General features: G+C 39.0%; 1 protein-coding gene across 3 annotated transcripts in view; it reads right to left on the bottom strand.

The window, feature by feature from the left end:
* Nucleotides 1-26534, bottom strand: part of HOOK1 (hook microtubule tethering protein 1) — a 40259-nt gene that overhangs the window by 4083 nt on the left and 9642 nt on the right. For 2 of the 3 annotated variants that reach the window (XM_048061975.2, XM_048061976.2), the window contains 20 exons: nt 19333-19418; nt 17430-17502; nt 17056-17106; nt 15441-15573; nt 14431-14498; nt 13135-13197; nt 12001-12084; nt 8994-9160; nt 8280-8420; nt 7295-7496; nt 6442-6552; nt 6130-6217; nt 5985-6045; nt 5248-5388; nt 4505-4592; nt 3859-3893; nt 3166-3248; nt 2682-2782; nt 2247-2348; nt 689-757 (listed from right to left, as the gene is read on the bottom strand). In XM_048061975.2, coding sequence (XP_047917932.2) covers nt 689-757; nt 2247-2348; nt 2682-2782; nt 3166-3248; nt 3859-3893; nt 4505-4592; nt 5248-5388; nt 5985-6045; nt 6130-6217; nt 6442-6552; nt 7295-7496; nt 8280-8420; nt 8994-9160; nt 12001-12084; nt 13135-13197; nt 14431-14498; nt 15441-15573; nt 17056-17106; nt 17430-17502; nt 19333-19418 — 1947 coding nt within the window. Of the gene's footprint in view, nt 1-688; nt 758-2246; nt 2349-2681; nt 2783-3165; nt 3249-3858; nt 3894-4504; nt 4593-5247; nt 5389-5984; nt 6046-6129; nt 6218-6441; nt 6553-7294; nt 7497-8279; nt 8421-8993; nt 9161-12000; nt 12085-13134; nt 13198-14430; nt 14499-15440; nt 15574-17055; nt 17107-17429; nt 17503-19332; nt 19419-26198; nt 26526-26534 lie in introns of those variants that run through there. The other variant, XM_048061974.2, reaches the window with a different exon arrangement.

Below are 26534 nucleotides of genomic sequence, written 5' to 3'. Positions count from 1 at the left end.
ATGGCTCTGGCTTCACTTCACAAACACTGTGCTAGATGCCGCACATCTAAAGCAGGAACGTGAAAATCTTTGGAACCATGGTCTCTCTCAGTCTCAAGCCTAAGAACCTCAACAGTAACAAACAACTACAGAACATTCAAGAATTTAGTTTGAAAAATCCATAAATTCCATAAAGTTATGACAGCAAATGGTACATCATGATGGCAGTCATGGCCTATGACAAATTTTAAGTCTCCTGTTCCAAAGCAAAGACAAATAGAAAAGATTAAAAACATAATTTTACAAAATAGTAGATTGTTATATCATTTTCCCTTTACACTGCTGTCAGGCATGTTGATGCTGGCATTTCCCAAGTTACCTCAACAGTATTGGAAATTCTAGCTAGAATTCATTGAACTTTGCATTCTGGCCTGCAGTCAGGATTAGCAAGTCGAAGAGCGTGATCTCATTTTAAACTGGAACTCTCACACTTGTCTCCTTTTCTTTGTTCAGTGTTTTTAGGCACCAGGCCATGCTAACCTGCAAGCTGGATATTTCAGACAAGTAGCGAAATTACTGGCTTTCTGTCCTAAGCACCAGTTTATAGTGAACTTCAAAAGAAAAACAGAGATGTAAGATTTGACTGCCACACTTAGCAAAATGTGTTTTTCTGATTTCTAAGATACCGACAAATGAACTTTTGACCCACCTTGTTATACCAGGCAGTTACAATTAGCTTTTCCTCATAATCACGTAATTTAGCAAGTTTGTTTTCAGTCTGGAAAGAGACAGAGAAGAATATCAATTAAAACATAGAAATAATCTGCATAAACTTACTGCAGTCCCCCGAGTGAAGTATGCACATGCAGCAGAAATGCTTAAACATGCAAAGTAGCTAGAAGGCTTACAGATGTAAATAAAGATACTTCCTTAAATGACAGAACGAAATTACAGGCTACCTCGAGAAATGCAACTTCTATTTAAAGCTTAGCTGCTTCAACTTCGAAACTTATTTCGAAGCTGGGAAAAAACTGCATGGAAGTCCAGGGTCTATTAGAAAGTCTATAAATAGATTAGCAGTCTTTTTTCACTTTAAAGTGAGGAAAACTCAAGAACAAGAATGTACCCCAGCTGCAGAATATTCTTATTGTATTACTGAATTTCTATTCTGTGTGTCCTCACGTGTCTTGCCCTTCAGACTTCTCACCATCGTTGTTGTCGCCCTTTGGACATGACACAGTGTTTTTATATCCTCCTTATACTGTAGCCCCCCAAACTGCACACAGCAGTTGAAGTGAGGCCACAGCAGCACAGAACACAGGAGGACAGTCCCTTCCCTCACCTGGCCAGCAGTGCTGTGCTTGATGCACCCCAGGGTGCGGTTGGCCCTTTTGGCTGCCACGGCACACTGCTGGCTCGTGTTCAAACTGCTGAACAAAATCCCCAGGCCCCTTTCCACAGGGCTGCTCTCCAGCCTCTCATCCCCCAGTCAGTGCGTACAGCCAGGGCTGCCTGTCCCAGGTGCAGAATCCAGCATTTCTCTTGTTAAGTTTCACCTGGTTGGTGATTGCCCAGCCCTCTAATACGTCAAGATCTCTCTGCAAGGCCTCTCTGCCCTCCAGGGAGTCAACAGCTCCTCCCAGTTTAGTGTAGTACCTGCTGAAGTAACTACTCTAACCAGTCCCATCAGTGCTGCTATAAAACTGAATGCAGCATTTCTCAGTTTTCCTTCACCCTTGGACTACTGCCAACATTCCTTTCAGAGAAGCACAGGCAAGCAAATTTTCCTGCATTAACGGGTTATACTCTTCTGGTTTCAGGCACTCCAGTATACGAAATCACTGCTAACAATGGGTTTATTAAACAAGTCATTGCCCTAATACCTAGTCAATCACACCAACTAAGTTACATTACTACTGAAAGAGGTCAGACTCCACACTTCTGTACAAGTTAGTGTATTGAAACAAAACCATTAGGCTAGTGCAGTTTCACTTGGAGCTTTTCAAAGAGTGTAAAAAGTACTCAAATTAGTGTTTCAGTTGTACACAGGAAGACTATTAAAAAGTAAACTGCCCAGACAGATTCATGCTATGATAAAACGTTAATTTAGCTAAGCTAAAAATCTCTAGGTTGGATCGTCTGCGCAGTTCCTAACTGAATGCAGCATTGAAGGGCACTGGACCATGAAGAAACAGTAACTTGAGTGTCCAATATCTGAGGCAGCAGAACACATAAGAAGTTATTTTTAAATATATGTAAATGTTTACCTCCAATGCTTCGATCTTTTTGTCTTTCTCTGTTATCTGTTTTCTGAGTGACATAATTTCTGCTGATGCTGGATTTAACTTGGGGTCTAAGGTTTTTATCACCTGTACAAGGCAAAACAAATACATTACATGTCAGCTTTGTATCTCATTTGCTCACAGGAAAGATACAAAAGCAGACCAAACTAGTCAAGTAATCACGATGAAAAACAGCCTTTTGCAGTATGAAATAAGATATTAAAACTTATTAGAGAATCATTAATGCATCTCATGGTTCAGGCTGAACGGTATTCTCTCATACATTACACTGATTGCAATTGAGCAATTTGACCAAAAAATGCAACATGCAGCTACTAATTTTAGGGGGGAAGGGGACAGGACAAGTCAACGTGTTCAACAGCTTGTTGGAATGTATATGTTCAGAAATATGCCACTCACATTTCTTGCTTTCTCAAGGTACATTTTATATCTTTCTTCCATTGCTTTCATGTCCTCATCTTTTTTTCGCAAAGCTGCTTCCAGTTCTCCAATCTTCTGGGCTGTTTACAGAAATCATTAACAATGAGATACAAAACAAAAGTAGGCATGGTACTTAACCTCCCCCCCCGCCAAAAAAAAAACACAAACAACTTCAGTTTCTATATAATTTCCTCTCAAAGTTCTTACTTTTGTTTCAGCTGTACCATGAAGTCTTAGATCTGACCCTGAATTCCTACTTTGCAAGCTACCGTTCAACAAAACAATGCCCTCACGAGGCCTCCCTCTGCAAAAAAAGTTTTTTGTTTGTTTTTTTCTTCCCAGTTTCAGGTTTTAGAGCTACACTAGCAAAAAGCCTTATCCTGACAAGTATCCCATAGCCCAGAGGATATGGGAATCATTTCAGAAGAAATGTAACAGTGGGGAAGGAAAAACAACTACTTACGGTTCTGACTGACATCAGGCTGCAGTTCTGCAAGAGCAGCCTCCTTCTTCTGTAACTCATCATGAACTTCACTCAATTTTTCCCTACAAATGAAAGACTATACTAAGGATTAAGCTGACAACTAATACCATGCACAGTTAAAAGAGATGACAGCTGAAACTTGATCATAGGAAACGTTTAAGCAACAACTTTAAACTCTGGTGATTTGTTTGAGTTTAAATAGAAATACTAGTATGTACTTTTGAAGAATAATAGAAGTTGTGACTTTCAAATTGAATCCAGCTTGTTTACCTAAAGCTAGAAGCAAGAAAGTGAAAAAAACATCAGAAAACACTTCTAGCATCTCTTTAGCATAATCTACAATCTGATGGAAGGATAGACATATTTCAGAGGAATTAAATGCATTTTGAGTACAGCAAGAGTGATGGGTTTAACAGTCTGTTATAGAATCAAAACAGTAAACTGCCACTGGCAATGAAGAGATGGTTAAGTGAATATTACTATAACAAGATTATCATGACTGGAATAGACAAAACCTGAATGCTAATACTTAACTCGCTACATGCATGGGTTCTCAAGACAGTGACTTGGAAAAAACAAGGCATCGGTATGAAGATTTAGACAGTTTATGTGCTAAAAGAGTCAAACTATTTGGCATAATTAAGTTATTGAGGATGCATGTGTCATACTTACATATGTGCTGCCAATTTCTGCTTCAGGTTGCTAGACTACGAAAGAAAGTTAAAATTCAGTTAATTTCAATACTTCACACTGCACAATGTTAAAAGTGTTCTTACAGATGAGCCTAGAATACTTAGCACACCTAAATTAGCTAGGCCAAATATAGCTTCAAAAACTGCATTTTTTATGCATTTCCATAACTGCATTCATGGTATCTGTCTGGTGCAAAAACTAACACCAGCATCTTTTTTCTTTAAGCCATCCTTCTCATTATAGCATCACTTAATCCTACAATTAGAAATTTGAAGAAGTAAAAGGTAGAATAGTTAGTTTCTTAAAGAAGGGGAAAAAAAATGGAATCACACAAAATATGGTTCTTTTCCAGTGAAAACAAATGGGTGGTGTATTTTTTTGACATAGAGCAGTAAAGCAGTTTCCAAGTTCGCTTACTCTTGCAACAACATAAAGGTATCTTACACCAATTAAAAAAAAAAAAAAAAACGCACCTACCCAGGATCTTGCCTTCTTAGTATTTATCAGAACTACACATATCCACAAAAAAGAGGCACGTCTAAACAAGACTTGATGGTATACTGAAGGATCTTAAACAAAACCAGAGTGACGAATTCAAGGTCAAGAAGCCTGAGCTTTCACTTACTCCTTCTGTCTTGGATCCCTGCTCCTGCAAAGTCTTTTGTAGATCTTCAATCTGCTGTTTTAACTCTCCAATATGCTCCTCATTTAGCCTTTTAGGTAGAAAAACCAAGAAAAGCCAGTTAATACCTATGTAAATAGATCACAGCACAGTAAGATTTTTCTTCTCCATGCTTAGATGGTAATTTTGCAGAGGGTTTACGCAGCAGCACTTAAGCCACAAAGAAACTGATTTCAAATTCTTTTAGTCTGACTTAAACTTCTGCTGAAACAAACACTTGGCAGCTTTATTAAACATTTTATAATGACAGACCCAGAATCATTTTAAGGTTTAAGCAAGCTTAATTGCTCTGAAATACTCATGTCCTAGTAAACTGCTTTCAGCATTCATTAAGTGATAGAGAAATTCAGACCATATCCCTGCATTATAAAAACATCATTTGTTTGCAGTTCTAGAAGTAGAGTTTATATCCATTCTTGGTCTCCCAAAAATCAGAACTAAGAGCATTCTATGAATAACAAGTTTCTTCATAGCATGCTAGACACAGAACTGCCAAATTTTACAACACATTTAAGCTTTCCTTCTTCTTTTCCTCATTACCTTTTCCTGTTTTTTTCACATTGGTGAAAAGAAAAAGGGTAAATGGCCTCCTGCAGAGTGCCATACTACAGATGGAAGCCACAAGACCATTCTGACGGGCCAGAAACCACATTTTTCTGCATTTAGGATGCTGTTTCACCCATTACCTTTTCTCAGTTTCTAGTTCATTTACTGTCCGATGCTTTTGCTCCAGCTGATTCTGGAGCTCCGTAATACGTTCATTTTCTGATCCTTCCTGTTGCAACAAAAGCATCTTATTTTCATGCTGCAGCCGAATAAACATTTCTCTGAAACAAAAAGAAGAACAAAAAGGTCACTGCTGATTAGGAAATAATCAGAGGTAATATTCCTGTTCTACCTAAATTGAGCAAAGTAAGTTCCCCTCAAGAATATACTCATAGAAATAATTCAATTTTTGATTAAATGTAACTTAAAATTCTCAAACAATACAATAGGTTTTGAAGAGAGATGAGAAAGTTTTAGATTTTATAATTCAAAATTCAAATTTTATTGCATCTTTATGTTTTACTCTGCCAGACTTTCACAGTAAATTAGCTAGCCTTAGCTATTCTGTCTTGCTGTGTATTGTTCATTTGTTTTGTCTGCAAGCCACAAGATGAGAATTGTTTCAATCCTTAGATGGGTATTTTCAACCCAACATTTACATAAAGAAAACTAATTTTTTAAAAAAAAAATAATGCAAATCAATTATATATGGGAAAATAATTATTAAAAGCTACATGGGAGTCTAGAGAAGCATCATGGAGGGAAATCTAAGTGTGAGACAATGTCATGTTGCTGAAAATACTGAAATCTCATGGAGATGACTATTATGCCCCACACACAAAAATCCCAAAACAGGCTCAAGGTTTGTGTGTCTTACCTATATTCTACTGGCAGAATTTCAGCAGCAAGATTATCGGGGCTTTTAACACGAGATGTACCTGAAATTGCATGAGAAGTTCATTTTAACAAACATACAGAAATCATTAGTATACAAATAAAAGCCTCTGAATATAAAGCAATACCTGCTTGACTCAGATGATCCTGCTGCATCTGTGAATACCGGAGCTCTTCATTAGTCTCTTTTAATGCATCACACTGCACTATCAGTCTCTAAGAACACAGAGATGAAAGTAAGTCACACTGCAACATTTTAGGACCAAATAACATTAATAAGGACTCGTACTATGTATTCTATATATATATATATGTATTCTACGTATTCTATATATGCATGCTATGTATATATATATATATCCATAAAACAAAAAATATGAAACACATACAGCACTGATTTTCATTAGATATTCATATAAGTTCTCATTCAAGACACTTACTTCTTTTTCTTTGATTAAAGCTTCATATTTTTCTTCAAGTCGTTTCATCTCAAATGCTAGCTTATCAGCTCTTTTTGATTCTTCAGACAGCTTGTTATGAAGCTCCTGGACCTTTTTATTAAGAGAAGACATTCAGCACATGGAGGTTTCAACACGCTACCTTTAAGAATTATGTTAGAACTTTCACTCATACCCAGTTTAGCTAAAATAAACAGCTGATCCTCCAAACTTTTGCGTGTTTTGGTGTTTTGCTGTTGTTGTTGTTATTAATTAAGAGGTAACGAGCTTTTTGAATGATTTAACAAGTTCAGGTAGCTCCTTTAATTATCGCAGGAACTAAATGTTTTATTATTGAAATAAACGCAACTTTCACAGTTTAAAGTAAATTTCCCTGATGAAAGTTAATATTACAGGCATGTGATCTCAGTAATAGCTGAACAACCTCTCCCCAGGAACACAGGCTACCTTGGTTGAAGTAAAGAAGTAAAACCTCCAAATCATCAACAAATGATTGAGAGGGAAGCTACATTTCAAATTGCTAGCTTGACTCTTTTTCCCAGTTTATTAAAGTAAACTGCAGAGTATGAGGGAGTTTTCACAAAGAGAAAGGTCTAAGGGGACAATACAGGTTAAGTCCACAGCCCATTAAATTAATTTTTGTTGATGTCATCATCGCTAATTAAAATCATTAAAAAAAAAAACTAGTTGCTTTTAAGTCCACAGCCTGTTAGATTAAGCCATTCATTGTTGTTACTTTTTTTTTTTTTTCCAATGAAACATAATAAAAACACTTGCACTTACGATGTTACTTTTTTCTTCAGATATTCTTACTTAAGTATAGATGCAGTCCTACCTGTCTTTTGTAGGTTTCTAACTGGGCACGGGCTGCGTTGGCTTTCTTTAGTTCATCTTCCAGACTGACTGTATTGTGCATATACATCATGTTGGTTTCCTGCAGAGATTTGACTTGTCTGCGGAAGTCATTCAGATCCTGTAGCTTTTTACGATATACCTCAATAGTTGATTCCAGCTTACTTGCTTTGTCTGCAGTAGCCCTTAAAGGATAAGCAGGAATTAGCAAAGTATGTTTCTTCTAAAGATTAAGAAAAGTCAGATTCTTGTTTCACGCAAATTCAAGCAATTTTCAAAAGGTAAATGCAACATGCTTAAGAGCAGAATTAAATCTTACTGCTTTATTTTGCTGACCCTTTGAAACAGTTCATGTAATGTGCGCACCCAGCAGCGCATCCAGTCACTGGATGGACCCTCTCCAGAGGCAGCTAGCGCTCACATTTGTGGCAACACCTGTCTGGACGCGGAGGGTTGAGAAATACTAAGAGTGCCCCCAACATTTATGGACTTGCGTATATTGGCCATCCACATGATACCAAAAGTTATGTCGAAGTTCTAGCTGCACATACGCTTTTTTTTTTTTACATCAGAAAAGGCAGCCTCTTGACAGCATAAGATGTTTTCCTTAGTAAAAATGTCTCCCTTAATAAAATGCACATTCACACTCACACAGAAATGTCCTAATTCATCCAGAACTTAACCTTCCATTGCACATGTAGAACAATATCTGTATTCATCTCATCCTGCTTTGCAGAAGATTTCCATATTGCTGTTATTATACTAAGAAGAGGTTATACATGTAAGCTTGCACTTCATCCCTGCTTTGTCAAAGGGCCTTTTTCAAACATTTATTTTAGATCTTGTTTGGGTAAGACCCATCCACAGAAGCAATACCTCTAAAAAAATTCTTATGAAATACAAACCCTTGGATTTAGTCATTAAATTCTGCCAATGTGGAAAAAATAAAAGCTGTGTATATTATATACCTAAGAATATCATTTTCGTCTTTCAATGCCCTAGATTCTTCTGCCAAAGAGGTCAGTTCATTGTTTCTATGTTGCAGTTCAATCAGTTGTTTTTCTAGATCTTCACAGTGGACACGATAATCATCTTTCGCAGCTTCAAGCCTACCAGATCAAAAACAGGAAGTCTGTTAAGAATCCATATTCATTACACATTTTGCTCATGATGATCCATTTAGTGCTAGAACTATTAAAGTAAGAAAGAAAAGGAAAACCTATTGATTTAAGCACTCAAAAAAGGGTACTGTAAACTTTTGACTGTCTACTTGTTAAATCATGATGGATTCTGTACTGCAAATTTGTGATATGATATTTCAAGGAATCACATGAAAATTTTTTCCATAGGAATTACAAGGAGAAAGACCAATATGTGAAAGAAATCAGTGCATTAAGGAGACTTTTTTTAACACACAAATCACGTTGGTGCTCATTTCTGCTTTCCATCACCTTTTTAAAAAGTGTCAAAGGGCCACAATATTGTGATTACAAAATAACAGCTTTTTTTTTTTTAAGGGTTTTTTTCCATCTTTAAAATAGGTTATGTTGATACAGTGGTAGAAAGTTTTTATAGCAAAGGAAATTAAGAAGGAAAATCCTTAAGGGTTATCGGAAAATCTTGTAATGTATCTGACATGGCAAGCAAGGCTTCTTTGAAAGAAAAATAAAATGGTTTCATACCTGAAGTTTTCTTCTTGCAGTTGTTCTAGTTGCAACTGTGCATGAAAATACTTTTTTGCTACCACAGTATTTGGATCGTCAATAGAGTCATCTAATTGCTCTAGTCTGTCATTCATAATCTCGTTTTCTGACATCAAGCTGTTTTTTTCATCCTGAAGGGCAGCCACCTAGCGTAGATAAAACAGCATCACCACTGTAAGACCTGTCCAGCCAGAAAGAACTAAAGCAAGACAGCAGTATGTCACCAAATTAGTTTATGAAAAAGGTTGAGGGTTTAGAAACTTTAGAATGTAATTTACATAGCATACAGATGCTTTAGTGTATGTAAGTTATGAAGCACTACAAGAGAAGTCCCTCTTAAAAAGACAAATTTTTGTAACTGAAACCATGGTAAAGGCTTACAATGGGATATGGACAGAAGCTGGTACTTTTATTAAAAAGGATACCATGGATGCCATACAAAAAAATAAGTACTGGTGTCAAGGTTACCCTCCATCTTGCTTGTACTTAACAATAAAAAGCAGGATGGCACTGGCTAGCACACTAACACAGTACTGCCGTGCGCTCAGCAGTGGATGGTTGCGCAAGAAGCAGTTTCAAGCGCCATAAGCTAGTAAGCACACACGCAAAAGAAAAAACCTGGACAGCTTCATATAGAGCATGCATTTTTGGCAACAATCAAACAGGTTTGATACTGAGTGTTCACAGCTAAGCAAATGAGAATACAACACTGTACTGAAACAGTCAGTATATTAACAGCCATAAAATGGGGAAGGATTAAGAGGCTAGAATCTTTAAAGTTTTTCTAGTGAAAGCTGTTGTGTTAATTTTAACATCCTGTCAAACATAAGAGCGTGTAGCATGTGTTAGTTAACTGGCATTTAAACAGGGACAATACGCTTTTTGGGTTATGCTTTCCTGAATCATAAAGAAAACCTACCTTTCTTATATTCTTGGAAAATATCAAGGAAGACTGAGACCTTACAAGTGAATTTATTAAGAATTAGTTTAAATGAGAAGTGTCAATCAATATTATGGCTTCAATAAATAAGTTAAAAATATATAAATCGTGATGACATTACTAGATAAAACATCAGATATAGCCTAAACAATGCAACATTAAGAAACAGCTTGTTTGTGATCATAATTTAAAAGTCTATCAAACAGATCTAAGAAACAAAACTATAATTCCTGTACCACTTCATTAGATGCTGGCTTTCTAGGTCCACCCCTTTTTAAATACTGGATATCAACTTACTGTATACATGCATGCACAAACACCTGCGGGTAAGGAGCATATCTGAGCCTTACTCAACGTCCTTCTTACTGTTCAAGGCTCAGCCACTCCTTAAACATACACAGTATTCATACTTTTTGAATACTTTTAGAAGAACACCTGCCCAAAACCTCCTAAAAACAACTCTTTTGCACAATTCAAAGCAAGTTTTCCATCTTTTCTCAGTTCCTTTCTGATAGTTTTCTCTTCTATTACTTCAGCATAACAGAAGTAGTATAAATCACTGGACCTCAAAGTCAACACAAATTATGTAAAAGTATTTAAAAAACACATCACATTATTAAAGAACTACATTGCCATTAACTCATCTGTTTATAATCAGCAGTACCTTTCCCTCAACATCTTTAATGCCTCCACCTGGGCCACACTATGTTATGAGCACCTGGATTTGTTTAACCCAGAATTATTGAATAGAGAAATCTCAGAAGGCAAAACTTGTGGGGGGGTACAGGAGAAAGCTCAAGACATCTCCACTGAGACATACTAAGTCTCCTAATGGAAGCAGAAAGCACAAGTAAATTAGTACCAAAACTTCTAGAAGTGAGAACATTTGAATAGTGAACACAACACCTTGAAAAGTTTAACAACTGTAATCTGCAAGCTCAAGTGTCAAAGCAATCCTTGCACATTTAAAAGAATGGGTTTTCTTCTGCAGGGTTCTCTTCACAAATACTTTTACACCTTTGCTTTCACCAGGGACATGTACTATTTCAAGAAAAATAGAAGTAAAATACTAATTTAATTCTAAAAAGATCTTCCTTTGCATCTGCAATTAGCAAGCAGAGCTCCTTTTCTATACATATTCTACTATTTCAGTTATTACTATCACTATCTGCAAGAAATTTAAAACCGGCCTCTGGATTTATTTATTTTACATAGGTTCGTACAGCCGGTGTAGCACTCTGGCTCCTATCAGAAGATGCCATGCAAATGTTCACTTTGTACAGAATCAAATCTGAATGAACTGCCTTACCACATTAACCTCCTTTTATTCTCAGAGTATAGGGTCATAACATAGAAGTCAAACTTAGGGCTAACAAATGTGTTGGTTTTTGTTTTGTTTTTTTATTATTATTTTATTTATTTAATTATTTTATTTTTAAAAAACAAGTCATCTGAAATGCAAGTTCCTGCTTATTGTTATGAAGTCCTCTCTCTTTCCTCTAAAGAGACTGGATTAACTCCTGTATCCATTAAAAGCAAAAGTAAACCTATTATCAGTGTGGCTAAGCAAGAAATAATGCAAACTAATTGATCCTATTTTGCCAAATATGCTCCGTGTTAAAATTGCATACAAGAAAGAGCTTGTAAATTTTTAGATAAATTTGAATCTTTCATCAACAACTGTTGGAAACAGCATAATTTTCCTATGATTAAATCTAATGACTGATTATTATATGAACTGCTTTTTTTTAGATACAGTTTAAAGGACTAAAGGCAGCAGCGACTAAAAATGGAATTGGCAATTGTTAAATCCATGGTAGGTTTGTTTAGATGGCTATTTGCTACTAAGAGTAAACAAAGATAGAAGACGAAGCAACCTTTGCATTAAGAGTTGACAAAGGACCTCAGCTTACACTTCCATCAGGACGCTATTTCCAGTAATTGTATTCTGGAGAAGAGAATGGCTCCTCTTCCCATAAAGAGACAACTTTCTAAATCTTTAATCACCAACACTACATATTAAATAAGCTGCTTGCTGTTTCTTACCTGCAAATCTAGCTCTTGACATCTTTGTGCCAACTCCTCTTTTTCTGCTAGTGCTTCTTGAAGATCCTCCAAAGCTTTTTTAAGCTTTTAAAGAACAAAGACAGTGAATTAATTCTGGCTTCCACAGTGTCTCAATTGCTTATATAAATTGTTTAAAGAAGGATGTTAGGCATGCACATAGACTTAGAAACCCCCATATACTGTTGGATCAGGATCTCTGTTCGTTTCAGCCACATTTTAAATTTGTACCACTCGTAATAAGTGAATTATTGAAACTCAGAGTAACATTCAGATTCAATACAACAACTTATGCTAGCAGCAAAACAAAAAACACACCCAGAAAGAACTGTATTGTCACAATTTCCAAGTCCCTGCCTGTTAAATGCCTCCTGCTCATTGGTTCGCATATGCTCAGTAACAGAAGCTGTAAGACTCATGTACATGGATGAAGTCTAAAACCCGGTTCCCTGGCTTCCTTCCTCTCAAAATTAAATTCACTGTCAAGACAGCAAGATCTTTCCAAATTCAGGCTTACTGGTCAATCAAACGCTCCTCATTTCAGAGGAGAAATTCAGATGTTCCTTTATGAGCACTTTTACAAACAACTTCATTATACGTGCAGCAACTTGTATTGTTCACATCAATAAAAGTTTTCATGACCTCTTAAAAATAGCGAAGGATTTAGCCTGGTACAGCTGAGTCTTGATGTCCACTTGGCTCTTCTGGCTATGTAGGTTCACATTGGCAGGTTCTACCCCATCAAGGAAGATTACCTAGCTTTCACTTCATATGTTGTAGAGAAGCTGTATTAGAACAAACCTTTTTACCCACTTCTTAGAATTAGCACTGAAACTGATACCTTATTGTATAATCTCAGCCTACACCAGCATGTTGTTCTGCCCTTTGTGAACCACTATGGTTTAATCCTGTCAACACTGATTGGAACACACACCAAGCAGTTTGTGCAGAGAGGAGACAAAGCTGAGATTGTTGAGTGTTTTTTTGTTGTTGTTGTTTTTGGTTGTTTGGTTTTAAAACTGGAGATGAAGAGCAGACCTCTTCATTTGGGGGATGGAAAGATACCAACTAGTGTTCAATCTTAAGCCGTAACAGCTACAAATATTAGGCAGTTACCTGCTGTTCCATTTCACTTGATGTATCACTTGCAGACGGACCCATTACTTCCTTGCTCATGAGCTACAGAAAAAGGCCGCAGGAAAAAAAAAGGTTAAATTAGAGGTTAATATTCTGCAAATTCACTGTCTACTGAATATCAGCTGTATTTTCCATCACGTTGATTCCCTCAATACATCGAAACAGATTAATAATAAAAAACTCATTGTTTGTAAAAGCTTTGAAGAAAATCTAGAATAACAGGGCAGATTTTTTCCCCCTTGATTAAAAAATTAACCAAGTGTGAACAGGAACGTGTTAATGGATGAATATATCCCCTGCTGAACTAATTGCTAGCCCCCAGTCAAGTTAAAAGGGAGCAGACCAGAGGACAGGATTTCACTCAATGAATTTAGTAGTTATCATGCTTCTTTGTGTCACTTAAGCTAATTGTCATTAAGCACAAATGGGAACATTAACACAGCTCTCACTGATCCCCAGAACAAAGATATACATTGTTTGTCAGCAGGTAAAGTGCTTTACTTCTTACTCAGGAATTACAGCGTTATTCCTAGACCTTCTTCAGAAAGTTTGATTAGTCATAAAATAACAAACAATTATTTCTACCAATAGGACATTAACAGCTTTAAAACCTACATAGCTGATTTAAATCTCTACGTTTTAAAGCCTCCTACCAACTCCACTGCTATCTGGAGGGAGGTGCAATTACATGTTACATTTTCTTCAAGCATCAGTTCTTGCCTCCTTGCACACTCTCCTGAGCTTCACAGCCCTGAAGCTCCCAGATGTGACTATAGAGATATGCTGTAAGCTGGATCACTGCAACGATCCAACTAAGAACACAGGAAAATGGCAGGGGGAGGGCACCATGACAAAAACCGATGGAATTCTGCTGGGAGTTCGTAAATCAGGTGCTGGAATGACCTATCAGAACTACACAGCCTCACAAACCGTTGCCATCAGCATAGCCTTGGGTCCGAGACCATAGCACTGGGACAGAAATTTCAGAACCTGACTCGAGTATAAACAGCAGCTGGCATGAGATAGACTTCTTGCGTGAAACAGGAAATATTAAGCATTTATCATCTCCACAAGTTGAACATTTGGGCATAGGAAACTAAAATCAAAACCCTTTAGCTGGCGTCTGAGGTCTCTTGGTTCTAATCCTCCCAGATAACTTAGGCAAGTACTTAGGCTATTCACAGATGTTTCTTTGGATTAAAGAATTCTCAAAAATCAACAAATGGATATATGAACTTCTCAGCTGACAACATTAGGCTAGGAATTATTACTTACCTCTTGAATGGCTGTCATGACAACATGCTGAACAGACTCTTCAAGGGTCATGATATTCTGTATGTGTTCTACGAAAAAAATTGTAGTGACTCACAATACAGACATCTTAATGGCTTGAGTAACATGACAGCTTTTTTTTTTTTTTATAAAGATCCAGAAGTTATTCTCTAAAATGCTGCTTCATAACAGATACTGTTCTTACAGTGCTGTTATTAATCAACATCATTATTATCCAATAATGTAGTAGATAAATTATAAATTCTTAAATGAACAAATTTATACTATGTACAATAGAGAAAGCAGATTTTAAAATATCTGTCTTTCTTCCACAGTTCTTTTTCTAATAACAAATCCATACACATGTATAAACATAAATTTTTGCAAAGGGTGAAAACCCTTGCAGTTGAGTTAATGACATATAATGAAAGATAGTTGTTTCTAGTATCTTCATTTCCAATGCAACCCGACTTAGCATACTTCCTAAGCATTCTTTGATGAAATTATTCCAGACTACCTAGGAATTGCAACTGTTCTACCAACAAAAGCATGCCAAGGATTTCTTAGCCATCAGAGCATTAAGCATTAGCTCCTGTGAGAGGAAACTCAACAAAATTCAGATTTGAGAATCTAAGTTTTGTTATCTCTACAGATAGACAAAAGGCAGTTTCTAATATCAGTTTTTAATTTGATTTGCTTAATTGGCATTTGAATGATAAGTTTTAGGTCTCGGTACTTGTTTCACCAAGTAGGAATAACCCCTCACACACATACACTTCAGACTATTTTCACCCCACCTTGAACAAAATTTGAGTTTTATACACGAAAGCAGAAAAAAATATGGGAAAATGAAGTGAAAGCCAGTTTCAGGTTAAGTATGCAAATGCAACATATTAACAATTGAGACTTTTTGATACATAATAAAGACAATAGTTCTATGTCTCTTCCACTTTATGAATCACTATACCCTGAAACAGTCTGCTGTTTGTTCATCAGATCAAGGTAGCCCATACCTTGTTTCCTTTCACAGTTGACTGCACAGCCTAGAATAAGCTGCATAAGTCTTCCCAGTTCAGTGGGATCTGAATTCTCAGATATCTTATTTAAGTCAGGGATAAGTTCTTCTGAAATCTGTTGACCCAAAAACTGAAAAAAAAAAAATGAAAAGAGTAAGCGGACTTTTGCTTTCAAACAACATGAAAATGTGTTACCGTGTAGGAAATCTGAAGAATGAAGAGGCCGTTAAGAGATTTGTTATGAAAAAACTTATGGAAGGGATAGATTCTAAAGATTAAATGCGGAGATACAAAAAGAGTATATAGTATTAGATCAAGAAATCCATAAAGACCTAAACAAATGTTCTTGTTTGTTACAGGGCTTCATACATGAAACTGAGATGTCACAAAACATCTCTTTTGGGGGCCAGATAAGACAGTTCTAAACTTCCTCTCCTAAATCTTTGTGTGTTGGGGAAAGGGGTACTCAGTGCAGTGCTAGCCAATAACCTTTACCAAACTCTGCATCTATTTGCCTCTGAATAGGTCTAAATTGAATCTGAAGTGGATGGCATTAAACATATACTCAATCCACTCAGCAATTATTTATTGCCACAAAATTATGCACTTTGATAAGAGTTAACTGAAATTGCTCTAGCAAGAACACAAGTTTTGAAAATGTATTAACTGAGCTGTTTTTAATGACCCCTTGCACAAGAAAATAGTGACAGCAGTAAGTTAAAAATTCCTATGATAGCCCTCAAATATTAGAGATTTTTTTTTTCTACCAGCAAGATAAACAAGAAATTAAAAATGTTCCCAAATTCAGTTTCTCCCTAATTCTTCAAAAACCTTCTCACAAGCCTAAATAAATTTGACTGCTGGACTTTCCAGAGCGCCTCAGACCTGGCAATATGAATGGCTCAGCGCTTGGTATCACAACTAAGGCCAGGTGAGACCAGGAAGCAGGAAGATGATCTGGCTAGCTTTTCTACACCATATCCATTGCATAACTGCAGTCACTCTCCACACAAAATTAAATGTTTTCTGTTAGTGGCTTGGTGTCGGGCTTTTTTTTTTTTTTTTTTTTTTGTTTATTTTAAGAACACAGTGTGGCTACCATACTGTCCTGCATAAGCAAGAACAAACGGCAACCGTTCCCGTATCCAGGGGATTCATTATTTATCTACCAGCTTCCAGGTGAATATCAGAAAAAAACTAGACCAGGATCACTAAATGTTCTGTTGTGTAGAAAAGGATTTGAACTTCACCAGACAAGAGCAAATATGAATATACACCCAAAGGTCTGTAGGATTCTGTAGTTCAGCACTTCTGACATGCGCCTGGGCATCGATGGAGACATGGTTTCCAGATTATACTCCAAGTCTTATCTAAAGTAAACTGCTCAAGCATGTGTACATATGATACACACAAACATATCACTTTCATTTGTATCAGACTAATTTTATGTTCATTCAGACCTCCCATTTAACTGGATAATTATCACATACCTTCTATCCAAAAAGCCCTTAAAATAGTTAGCCAAGGGGAATAAAAACCACCCCAAAAACCAGGTTGAAGAGGAAAACATCTGTTCTTTAGAACAATCACAAAATTGCTGCTTTTTCCATACCTCATGATAGTAGTCCATAATTCCTTGCAGTATCTTCTTCAGATTACTGGACTAATAGATGAAAGATAAGGTTACAGGTTTTTATTAAGACTATTAATTTCACTGTAATTAAGTAATTTACAATCAAATGTTTACACAGCAGCTTTATGAGCGGACCACGTAATGACAGGGGAAAAGAAACACTACAACAGAAAATCCCCATGCAACACTACTAGCATGCAATCAAACTATTCATAGACAGTTCAAGTACATTTAAAACAACCTCAAAAAGTCTGCACTTAATTCTGATCAGTAGTTTTTGGACTGCTAGATACACTCAGGGAAGACACCATATCCAACCCCACAAAACTTTCATTAACTTCAGCATCGAATACCTTTATTCTCCAGTTGTCACCAACATCCTCTTTAATGCGATTTAGCCAAGATGCATCAAACCAAGCAACATCTCTGAAATGAAATTCAATGATGAAACATCAATAAGCACACATTTAATTAAATAGGGTACCAGATTCTTAGCATTAAATCATCAGAAAGTTTAACTAGGGTGTCTAATGAGGCATGAACTCTTGCAAATTGCAAATTATACTTATGTCACAGGGAATTTCCATCCTACTGCCTGAATTATGATACTATCTTCCAGGGCAGGAAGAATTTCTGTACATGTTCAAGCTAGCTAAACCTGGAAACACAAGTGTGTAAAGGCCTTTGTTATGCTCAGTTATTATCTTAAAAAGTGATTGCAGTGCTGTGCAGAAACATTATCATTTGAAAAGTGCTGTCATTAAGTTTGCTACCTACTCTTACACATTTAGATTTTTTCTACCTTCACTACAATTAGTCAAAGTCACTTTGCAAGAAAAAAAATAATTTTATCTACTTGCATTTCGTATTTTTTGTATCTCTTTGGCTCCCTTGGGTAGGAATATATTCACTTCACCGGCACAAGTGAGTTGCTGGCAGGGGGGACTTTATATACACTGAACTGCCAAGATGTACAACCACAGCGTACCTAACCGTATCTCAACTTTCACACCACACTGTTTATCCCGTCTCAGACCACCTAATAAGAGGCAGTTATTATCCCCACTTGCATATCAACCACTTGCTCGTAAAGAAATTTGCCCAAGGCCTGTGTCAACCTAGTACCACAAATACATGCTAAGCCAGAGTTCTAGCCGCTAGACTACACCGCTGCTACAGACCTTCGCTTGTAGCACTGCTGATTGTTTCCTATGCTAGCATACTGACGTGGCACTTTGACTGACACACTACTTCAGAAATAGTGGCATCCCACAGGGGCGTGCTAAGCTAAGCCCTGGTGAACAACTGTGACAAGAAGAGCTAGTTAACCGACACAGTACAGAGATGCTGAGAAGCAACCTCGGCGAATCTTCACTAGGCAATCCTCAACCAATATTTGCAGGCTCCAGAGTGGGCTGTCTTTATGCAACACACTTTAAAAAAAAGAACTGTCAACCTGAAAAAAAAGTTTAATTTTTTCAAGTTTAAAAAATAATTTTTAAAAGTAATTCCTTAGTCGAAAACATATTTTGAGCAAGGAAGTGGTAGTTCAGGCTTCTCTTTTATTATGGGAATCACCACCAACAAATGTTGCAGCGATGACTTGTTTCAATAAAAGAATGGTGTTGCAATCCTCTCTGAGGAAACTGCAAATTTCAGAATGAATGTGTCACCCAACCCAGTACCATTTGTCATCACAGCAATAAAACTGGAATTATTTTGCTTTTGTTCGGTCCACTGCAACTACTTTTAATAGTAGTGGACCAGTGTTGCTGAGGTTTCCTGGTTTTTTTCCACACAAATAAGTTAGCATTTAAAACTTAGAACATAAGTCTACAACAATTGAGCAATCCCAAGACAAAGACAGCACAGAGACATGCCTTTTGAACTTTTAGTTCCTCATTCCACAGAGGCACAGATTTCCATGGATACCCGTATCTTAGGTATACCGTCGATAAAAAAAAAAAGATTGTATTTTTTGCCTAATTACTCTTAAGTGTTAATTTAATACTGCAGTATTAGAATATCTGCTCAACTTCTTCTCCATTCTATCACATTATTATTTAACTAGTATATCTTCTCCCAAATAACAATATAAAGTCAGTTTATTTTTTGCTGTAAACCATCTACTCTAAATTTGTAACTATAACATAAACATTTGGGTGGGAAATGTTTCATTTAACATGACCATGCATGTTAAATACAAAAGCCTCAAGAAACTAAATACCTCTTCCTGGAACTTAAGTATCAACTTACATTTGATGAAGTACCTGTGCCATGGCAACCCCATTAGTCAAGTCTTGAACATCTCTGCAAGGTGCCACAGTATTGAACGTCTGCAACTAAAGAGGGAAAAACATTGTGTTTTTTAGTCAGACAGAAGGACAGCAAATTAGTTACCATTTTCCTCTTTAAGACGCAAGCATTTAAAAATACATCTTTCTACTTCAGGCAGCCTGAAATCCTTTTTGAGCTACGCAGCTTTTAAACTAACCCAACTGTCTCAGTATCTGTTACTGCTGATTATAAGCAGTCGCTTAAAAAGTTAGTGTTACCATGCTTTGTTTTTCAACACTAGTCTTTTTATTAGAAATCAGATTATGGAACACTAATTTGGGAAACTAAGTTCATAGTTAACCATTCCTCAGATTACATTGCAACACTTAATTCTGGACGCATACTACCTAAACAAAAAGTGGCATTGGAAGAGGGAATGAAGGCTGATGAGAAATATATATATATATAAATATATAGTCCTTTACTATGTGCATTTAGTAACAGAAGTCACAACACCAATAGAGTGCCCAGAGATTATCTGGGGATTAAGAATGAAAGGAGAAAATTATGTAAAACCACTGGAAAGTTAATGCAGTTATCCAAGAGCTACTGTACACTTTAAGGATACGAAGACAGCTGAGAAAGACTGAAGCATTTGAAGTGGTGCAAGCTGTCAACACAGGAATTCCAACATTGCTCTGAAGATGTTCCTGTTAAAATAGGCAACTCCAAAATATTGCTGTATATCCAAGAAATTTCTATTGTAACATCCACTATACATTTTTCCCAGGTATTCATATATATTTTTTCTGGTATTTTACAAGCATCACACTACCTAGTGTTTGAACACACTGCTGGATGCAAGTTTACTCCATCTACCTATTTCTGCCTGAAGATTAAGCAACAAAGCCCCAGTTTTCACTTTTCAGCTCTATTATAAAACCAGATTACAGATGAAAGTCATTTATTGGAAGTTTACTGATCTATTCTATACAAATTATTATAAGCAAACTTTGCATTCTGCCCAGTGATTCTAGGCACAAGTATAGTTGAAGTCCCTCTGTGCTAGGACTACACAAACTAGGTTCAGTTCCCATCCTAAAGATTCAGATTTATCAGCTTGAGTTTTTTGCAACTACCTTCTCCAAAAGTAACTGCAGGGAAGAACACCTTCATCATTTCTACATTGTTACAGAGCACTGCAAGAACCATTCGCCCACCAGACAGCTCTGTACCCAGTAACCAAGAATCCCATCATCCAGTGATGCACGGGCTGTAACACAAGTGTGGTACACAGCCGCAGGCAGCTCTTTCATCGGGCTACCAAGTTCTGCATGCAACTCTAATAGTTTCAAGCCTTAAGGCACTGAGGTACCCAAGTTCTCAGGTCACTCCACTGACTGTATAAAGCAACCCCAAACTGCCAAATACTTCATCAGGCTCCAGGAATTTGTGTCTTGGAGAACCCCTGGAGCACAGACAGGCTATTTGCCTTTAACAACCCTCAGTGTTGTCTTCTTCCACGAGTTTGGTGGAAGCACTTCTCGTAGCCCCATCTCAGCACTCCCAGCCTCTGCAGGACACCCTTTCTCGTTAGAGCTGCTCATCTGCTGGCTTCACTTCACACCCCCTGCTTCTCATGCAGGAAGAAACAGCGAACAAGGTCTTCCCTGGTTGCATTCTCCAGAAGCTCAAGTCTGTACTGAGCTCTGCCACAGCCACCTCATCCTCCTGTGTCATTCAGGGACTCAACAGTCCTCAGCCGGTTAGCCATTCCTCATACGGGAGCTCTCTCATACTTCCCAGGAGGATGGTCACCTTCCTCTCAGTTTTGTCTTTTCTGCATTTAAGGTCTATAGGATGGGATTACCTCAACATTATACAGTACCCAACACACAGGAAGTATTTTCTTTAAACTACCCCCAAGCTTGTATCTAACATTTGACGGAATTATCTACTAATGACTGCAGTTTTTCATTCCCAAACAACAATCGGCTCAGAGCTCACTACCCACAATGAAATGAGAGAGCTGTTTCCACACACATCAGTTCATCACTTGGTTACTCAGGAAAATAATTCCTGATAAGCTTTATTTTAAGTTCAGCTTCATTTAGCACAATGGATAAAAAGGAGAAAGTTTGCTGTTAATACTGTTAAAAGGTTTCTGTTGGACAGAATGGAAGCAAGAACAGACCTTCATAATCTCTGCCCACTGTGAAAACTGACTTCTGGTATTTACTACGCTCACGATGCCCTAAGCCACCCGTCCATCCCAAGAGAGCTTCCCCAAGCATCTTGTGACACTTCAGCTTCTTCGAAAGCCAACGGTAAATGACTTAGTCAAGTGCATTTGGGAAATGGCACTACTTGGACAAGAGTGGCAGAGAAGTATTGTTTCCAGTTGTGAGAATCTGAAGCTGCTATTTCCCACGCTGTGTTTATAAGAGCGACCAGAGACTCTGAATATTGGTTTGCTTGCTTCAGAAACTGCCTAACTGAGCCCTGAAGAGAAATATACGCAGACAGGTTTTTTTTACACTTGTTTTTCAATTTAAAAAGTCTTTTTAAAATCCCCTATTATGGCAAGCGACAAGTCGGTAATCCCTTGTAGGTTACATAAAGGATTAAGTAGGAGAACACAAAGTGAAGCAGCGGTGACTGACAGCACTGGTTTCTAATACTATAGCAGCCTTAATGCCAGCTCGAGAGCAGGCACAGCAGCTCACAGAAGTCAAGACCGAGCATGCCAGAAGTCAGAGCTTTATGGCACAACACTGCAGCGCTGCCATTTGGATAAGCACCCTTGTAAACTGAAGAAATTGCTAAGTAGGGTAACAGGTTTTCCCATTTCACTTCCCTGATCAAGGTCATCCAAGCTGGTCGAAGCAAACAAAGCCTTAAAAAACCTTGTGACGCACAACGCCGCGCACACCGGTACCTCCGGGAATAGAAAGAGCTAATTAAAATTAAGCAAAAAGCAGGACCAGGAGTCTTCATTTCTCCACGTATTTGAAAGTTACTTAAGTGCCCAGAAATGATATGAGAGTAGAGATATTAATCGTGGGTTCTCCAAATCCTGTGCCAGGCCAGCCACTTCCTCAGAGCAGTTTCTTACTGTATTTATAAACCAACAACAAAAGTTGGGGCATGGGGAGGAGGTTGGCAGAGGCAACCATAGACTTCCGGATTGCAGCAGAGCTATTTTGCTCACATTTAATTAGTTTTTCTAAAAATACGGCCTTAAGGACATGCTGAAGTCCATTTCATGAATCTAGCTTAATCACTCCCTGCCGCTTCCTACTACAACAGGGGCAGATGTTTTTCTCACACACACACAGCTACTAGATTCAAACTATGCATTTGAAAACTTAATTTTCTATCATGCAACACTCCATGCCTTTTCTCTGGGTCTGCTGAAGGTTCTACTGCTGAACAGCTGTACATCAAGCACAAATGTATTCACAGCGTCCGGCAGAAATCAAGAAGCCTACACAACACTTGAAAATGTATGCCCTAAGCCTCACCCAGGAGATCCAGGGCTGCGGTTTCACACCCACGCTACAAAAATTTTAAAGTAACAGTAAACGTTCCCACTCCTAACCCCAGAACTGTAATGGACCAACTCCGCCACAGGAACGTTAACATTACAAATGCTGCTGGTGCCATTTGGCACTGGAGTAAGAGCACAACTGCCGTGGAAAAATCTTCCAGCTCAGAACGTTACCATCCATGTAACACACTACGTGCTGCTGTCAGCTGACTCTCACGTAGCATTCAGTCACATTAGGACAGATGAGCACCTTGACACATTCTACAAGAAGGGAAAAATAAAAGCCTCAAAAATGTCTCCAACAAACACACCAAACCTGTAACCCTGTTCCTGGACCTGGAAAGGATGAACTAGTCCCACCAGACTTTCAAACTCCTTCCTTTCCAAGACACTTTAAAAACTATTTTCTCATGCAGCTTCTAATTTGTGTATGTGAAGCTTTGGGTTATGCTTGCTCAAATGAGATTTCTAAAACACACTTTCAGAAGATCGTAACCACACAGAAACAAAATTTTCCTGTAAACAAACCAGTTAAGTCAGTTTCCATACCAGTGATCGAAAGAAGCAGTTTTTGTAGCGTGGGTCGCTTCCGTGCAAGCAAGATCAAGCCTTTGCCACGACATGATTTTTATTAAGCTTTGGATACAAATAGACTCACGTCACATTTCTCACATTTGCCACCTGTACCTCTTATGCCCTGCACTTCACGTATCCTGGCCCTGATTTTAGTAGAGCAGCGTTCCTGCAAACTGAGCTACGGGGGAAAGAGGCCATCCGGTAACTTGTACTTGCAGTGCCCAGGTATGTGTTTTCCCATCCAGTACCATCCCCCCTTCATTAAACGAATAGTGATTACGGATGTGTGATACATACCCAAACACCCACACGGTGTAACACTGCAGCATATATAAGGTGAGCACACGCCTCACCAACGCTTTAAGGCATTGCAATTGGCTGGCCATACCCCTACAGAGGATGTTTGCAGAACCGACCCACGTGTAAGGATCCTCCTCTAGTTCGGGGGCAGAGACAGAAGACTTGGAGAGGTGCAGTGCCAGAAGACATTCAAGAAACTCTTACTCTGCTGCACAGTACTGCATCACCAGCCCCACTGATGCAACTCTTCCATGCGTCTCCTACCCAGGGATGGAAAACATTCAGGTTTACTTCACATCTAACAACCAGGTTGTCTTTCTGACTTAGAAAATTGTTTCTGCAACAGGCTTGGGAGTTCAATCTCAATCTCAACAGATATTGAGTCAGTTTTTCTTAGAAACTCATACACATTCCCTATATAGTTTAATCTAACTCCATTCCATTTTTCTGTAATGTCCACAAAAATTAAATCCAATCACATTTTTGTTACAGAACCAATAGATAACATACATTTTTATTCGTACTTTCTCTTTCATCTCTGGGCAATGCATGTTTTCTAGTATGAAATTACTAATGTTAAAGAAAAATCAGGATATGGCAGCAGAACACAGAAAGTCACAAGCAAGGGGAACAGATCTTGGTTATCTTGGTTGTATTAAAGAAGAAACAAGCTGAAAAACCTTTACAACTATAGAGATTTACAGAACCATCTTCTCTTCAGACACACGGCACTTCATTCCTCTCTCCCTAAATACCCAACTTCAGAAGATCGATTTTTTTTCCCCAAGATTCAATCTACTATGAAGATCAATTTGAAAGGACTTTTGAAATGTATCTTTATTAATGCTTGGCTTCTACTAAGTTGTAAAGTAGGTCGGAGAAAGAAGGTGTTAGATCTAAAGCCACACACCTAGCAAAGCATCTGCCGGGTGTTGCGTACAGAACGGGAACGCACGGGAGTTGGATGCTGATTTACACTAACAACTCTGTACAATGCCCTTTCTGTTTAAGGCTTGACAAAGTTATTTTAGAATTCTCTTTAGGAACCATTATGTAGTTAGAGGTAAGTACTGTGACTATACTAAAATGACAATTAAACGTAATACATTTTAAAGGAGAAATTCTAAAAATAAATCAGCTGAGCACTGCTGAAAGGATTTTGAGATAGAGTTCAGGACTGTTATTTGCACAAGTTCTTCCGCTGGTTTATTTTGCAACAGAATCATGATAGAGTTATTTTTAACTGATTATCATGAGGAAAAGAAAGTTAAACTGTCCAAAAGGAGAAAGAATAAATAGATTAAAAGATAAGAGATACCTAACTGAAGAGAGGCAAGCATAAGATAACTGAAATTCTAAAAACCAACAAAATGCTAGGGGCATACAAGGGTACCAAAAGGAAAATTGGAGGATGAAATGAAGGCAGAAATTGTTTTTCAGTGTTTTATAACAGACTGAAATGCATTAAAACTGCTGTATTGTCATATACAGAGAAGAAAAGGAAAGTCGGTTCTGGTAGATGCTGCTATCACTTTCGCCAATTTCATTCCTGGATCTCCACAACGCCTCTCAAGCACTCTCTTCTCTCCTCTGTTTATACTTTACATGGGAGAAATACCTGTTATTTCTAGAGAAGCTGCCCACTTAATTGCCACACGAGTTCTGTGTAACAGAGCTCACTCTCTCCTAAAATATTGGCATCTGCAAGACTAAAATTACAGAAAAGCACAGAAGAAACTCAGAAAGGACAAGGGACAAAGCAAGGGAGCCTGACAGCTGAACCCAGTGCTTCTCACACATGCAGCAACACCACGTCAGCATGCTGCACCTGGCTGCGAGCAGCGCTCTGCCCAACCAAAACCTGCAACCGAGGTCTGAGGTTTCCGCTCCTGTCAGCCGAATTAATTTCACGTATTTATTACTATTGTTAATTACGGGGTGGTTTCCCCATTGAAGCCACTGCCGCAGAACCACAGCTTGGGCCTACAGGCTACCACAGGCCCGTCCGGAGGCTGGCAGTCCTGCAGGGGCCTTTTACCGGCTGGAGAAGGAAATTCATCGTGCGGGCCCTGTCATTACAGCAGTGCCTTCACAGCCTCGACCCCGACTCACCATTCCCTGGCCGCGGGGGCCCCTCAGAGCGGCCCCCCCCCGGGCCAGCAGGACCCCTCAGGACCCCCCCCAGCCCCTCACGGCCCCTCATGGAGCCCCCCCCCTCACGGCCCCCCGGCCCCTAAGGACCCCTCAGAGCGCCCCGGCCCCTCACGCCCCCCCCCCGTCACCACAGCAACGGTGCCCTCACGGCGCTCCCAACGGACGCCCCCTCACGAGCCTTCCCCCCCCGACGGGCGACGGCGAGGCCGCACCACCGGCCGGCGCTCGACGCCCCGGCGGCAGGAGGGCCCGAGGCGGCGCTCACCCAGAGGATGAGGCTGTCGCAGAGCCGCAGGTCCGCGGGCTTCGCCTCCATGGCGGCGGCCGGCTCCCCCCGCCGAGCGCCGCGCGGCTGACGTGACAGGCCCCGAGCGGAGGGAGGAGCAGCCCTGTCAGCGCCCACACCCGCCCCTGCCTTCAAACGCCCGGAGTGGCAGCGGGTTCTACCAATCACGGGGAGGAGGTGGCGCTCTCCGAGCCAATCGCCGGGGGGTATTCGCTAGGGGCGGGAGCACGGCCTCTCCCTCAGCGCTGCCCGCCGGCGGTGGTGGTGCGCGGGCTGCGCCCCGCGGCCGCCGGTACCGCCACAAGATGGCGGCGG

The sequence above is a fragment of the Anser cygnoides genome, chromosome 8 (genome assembly GCF_040182565.1).
Source record: "Anser cygnoides isolate HZ-2024a breed goose chromosome 8, Taihu_goose_T2T_genome, whole genome shotgun sequence".
NCBI classification, from domain to species: Eukaryota; Metazoa; Chordata; class Aves; order Anseriformes; family Anatidae; genus Anser; species Anser cygnoides.
This window is presented reverse-complemented; position numbering and strand designations above follow the sequence as displayed.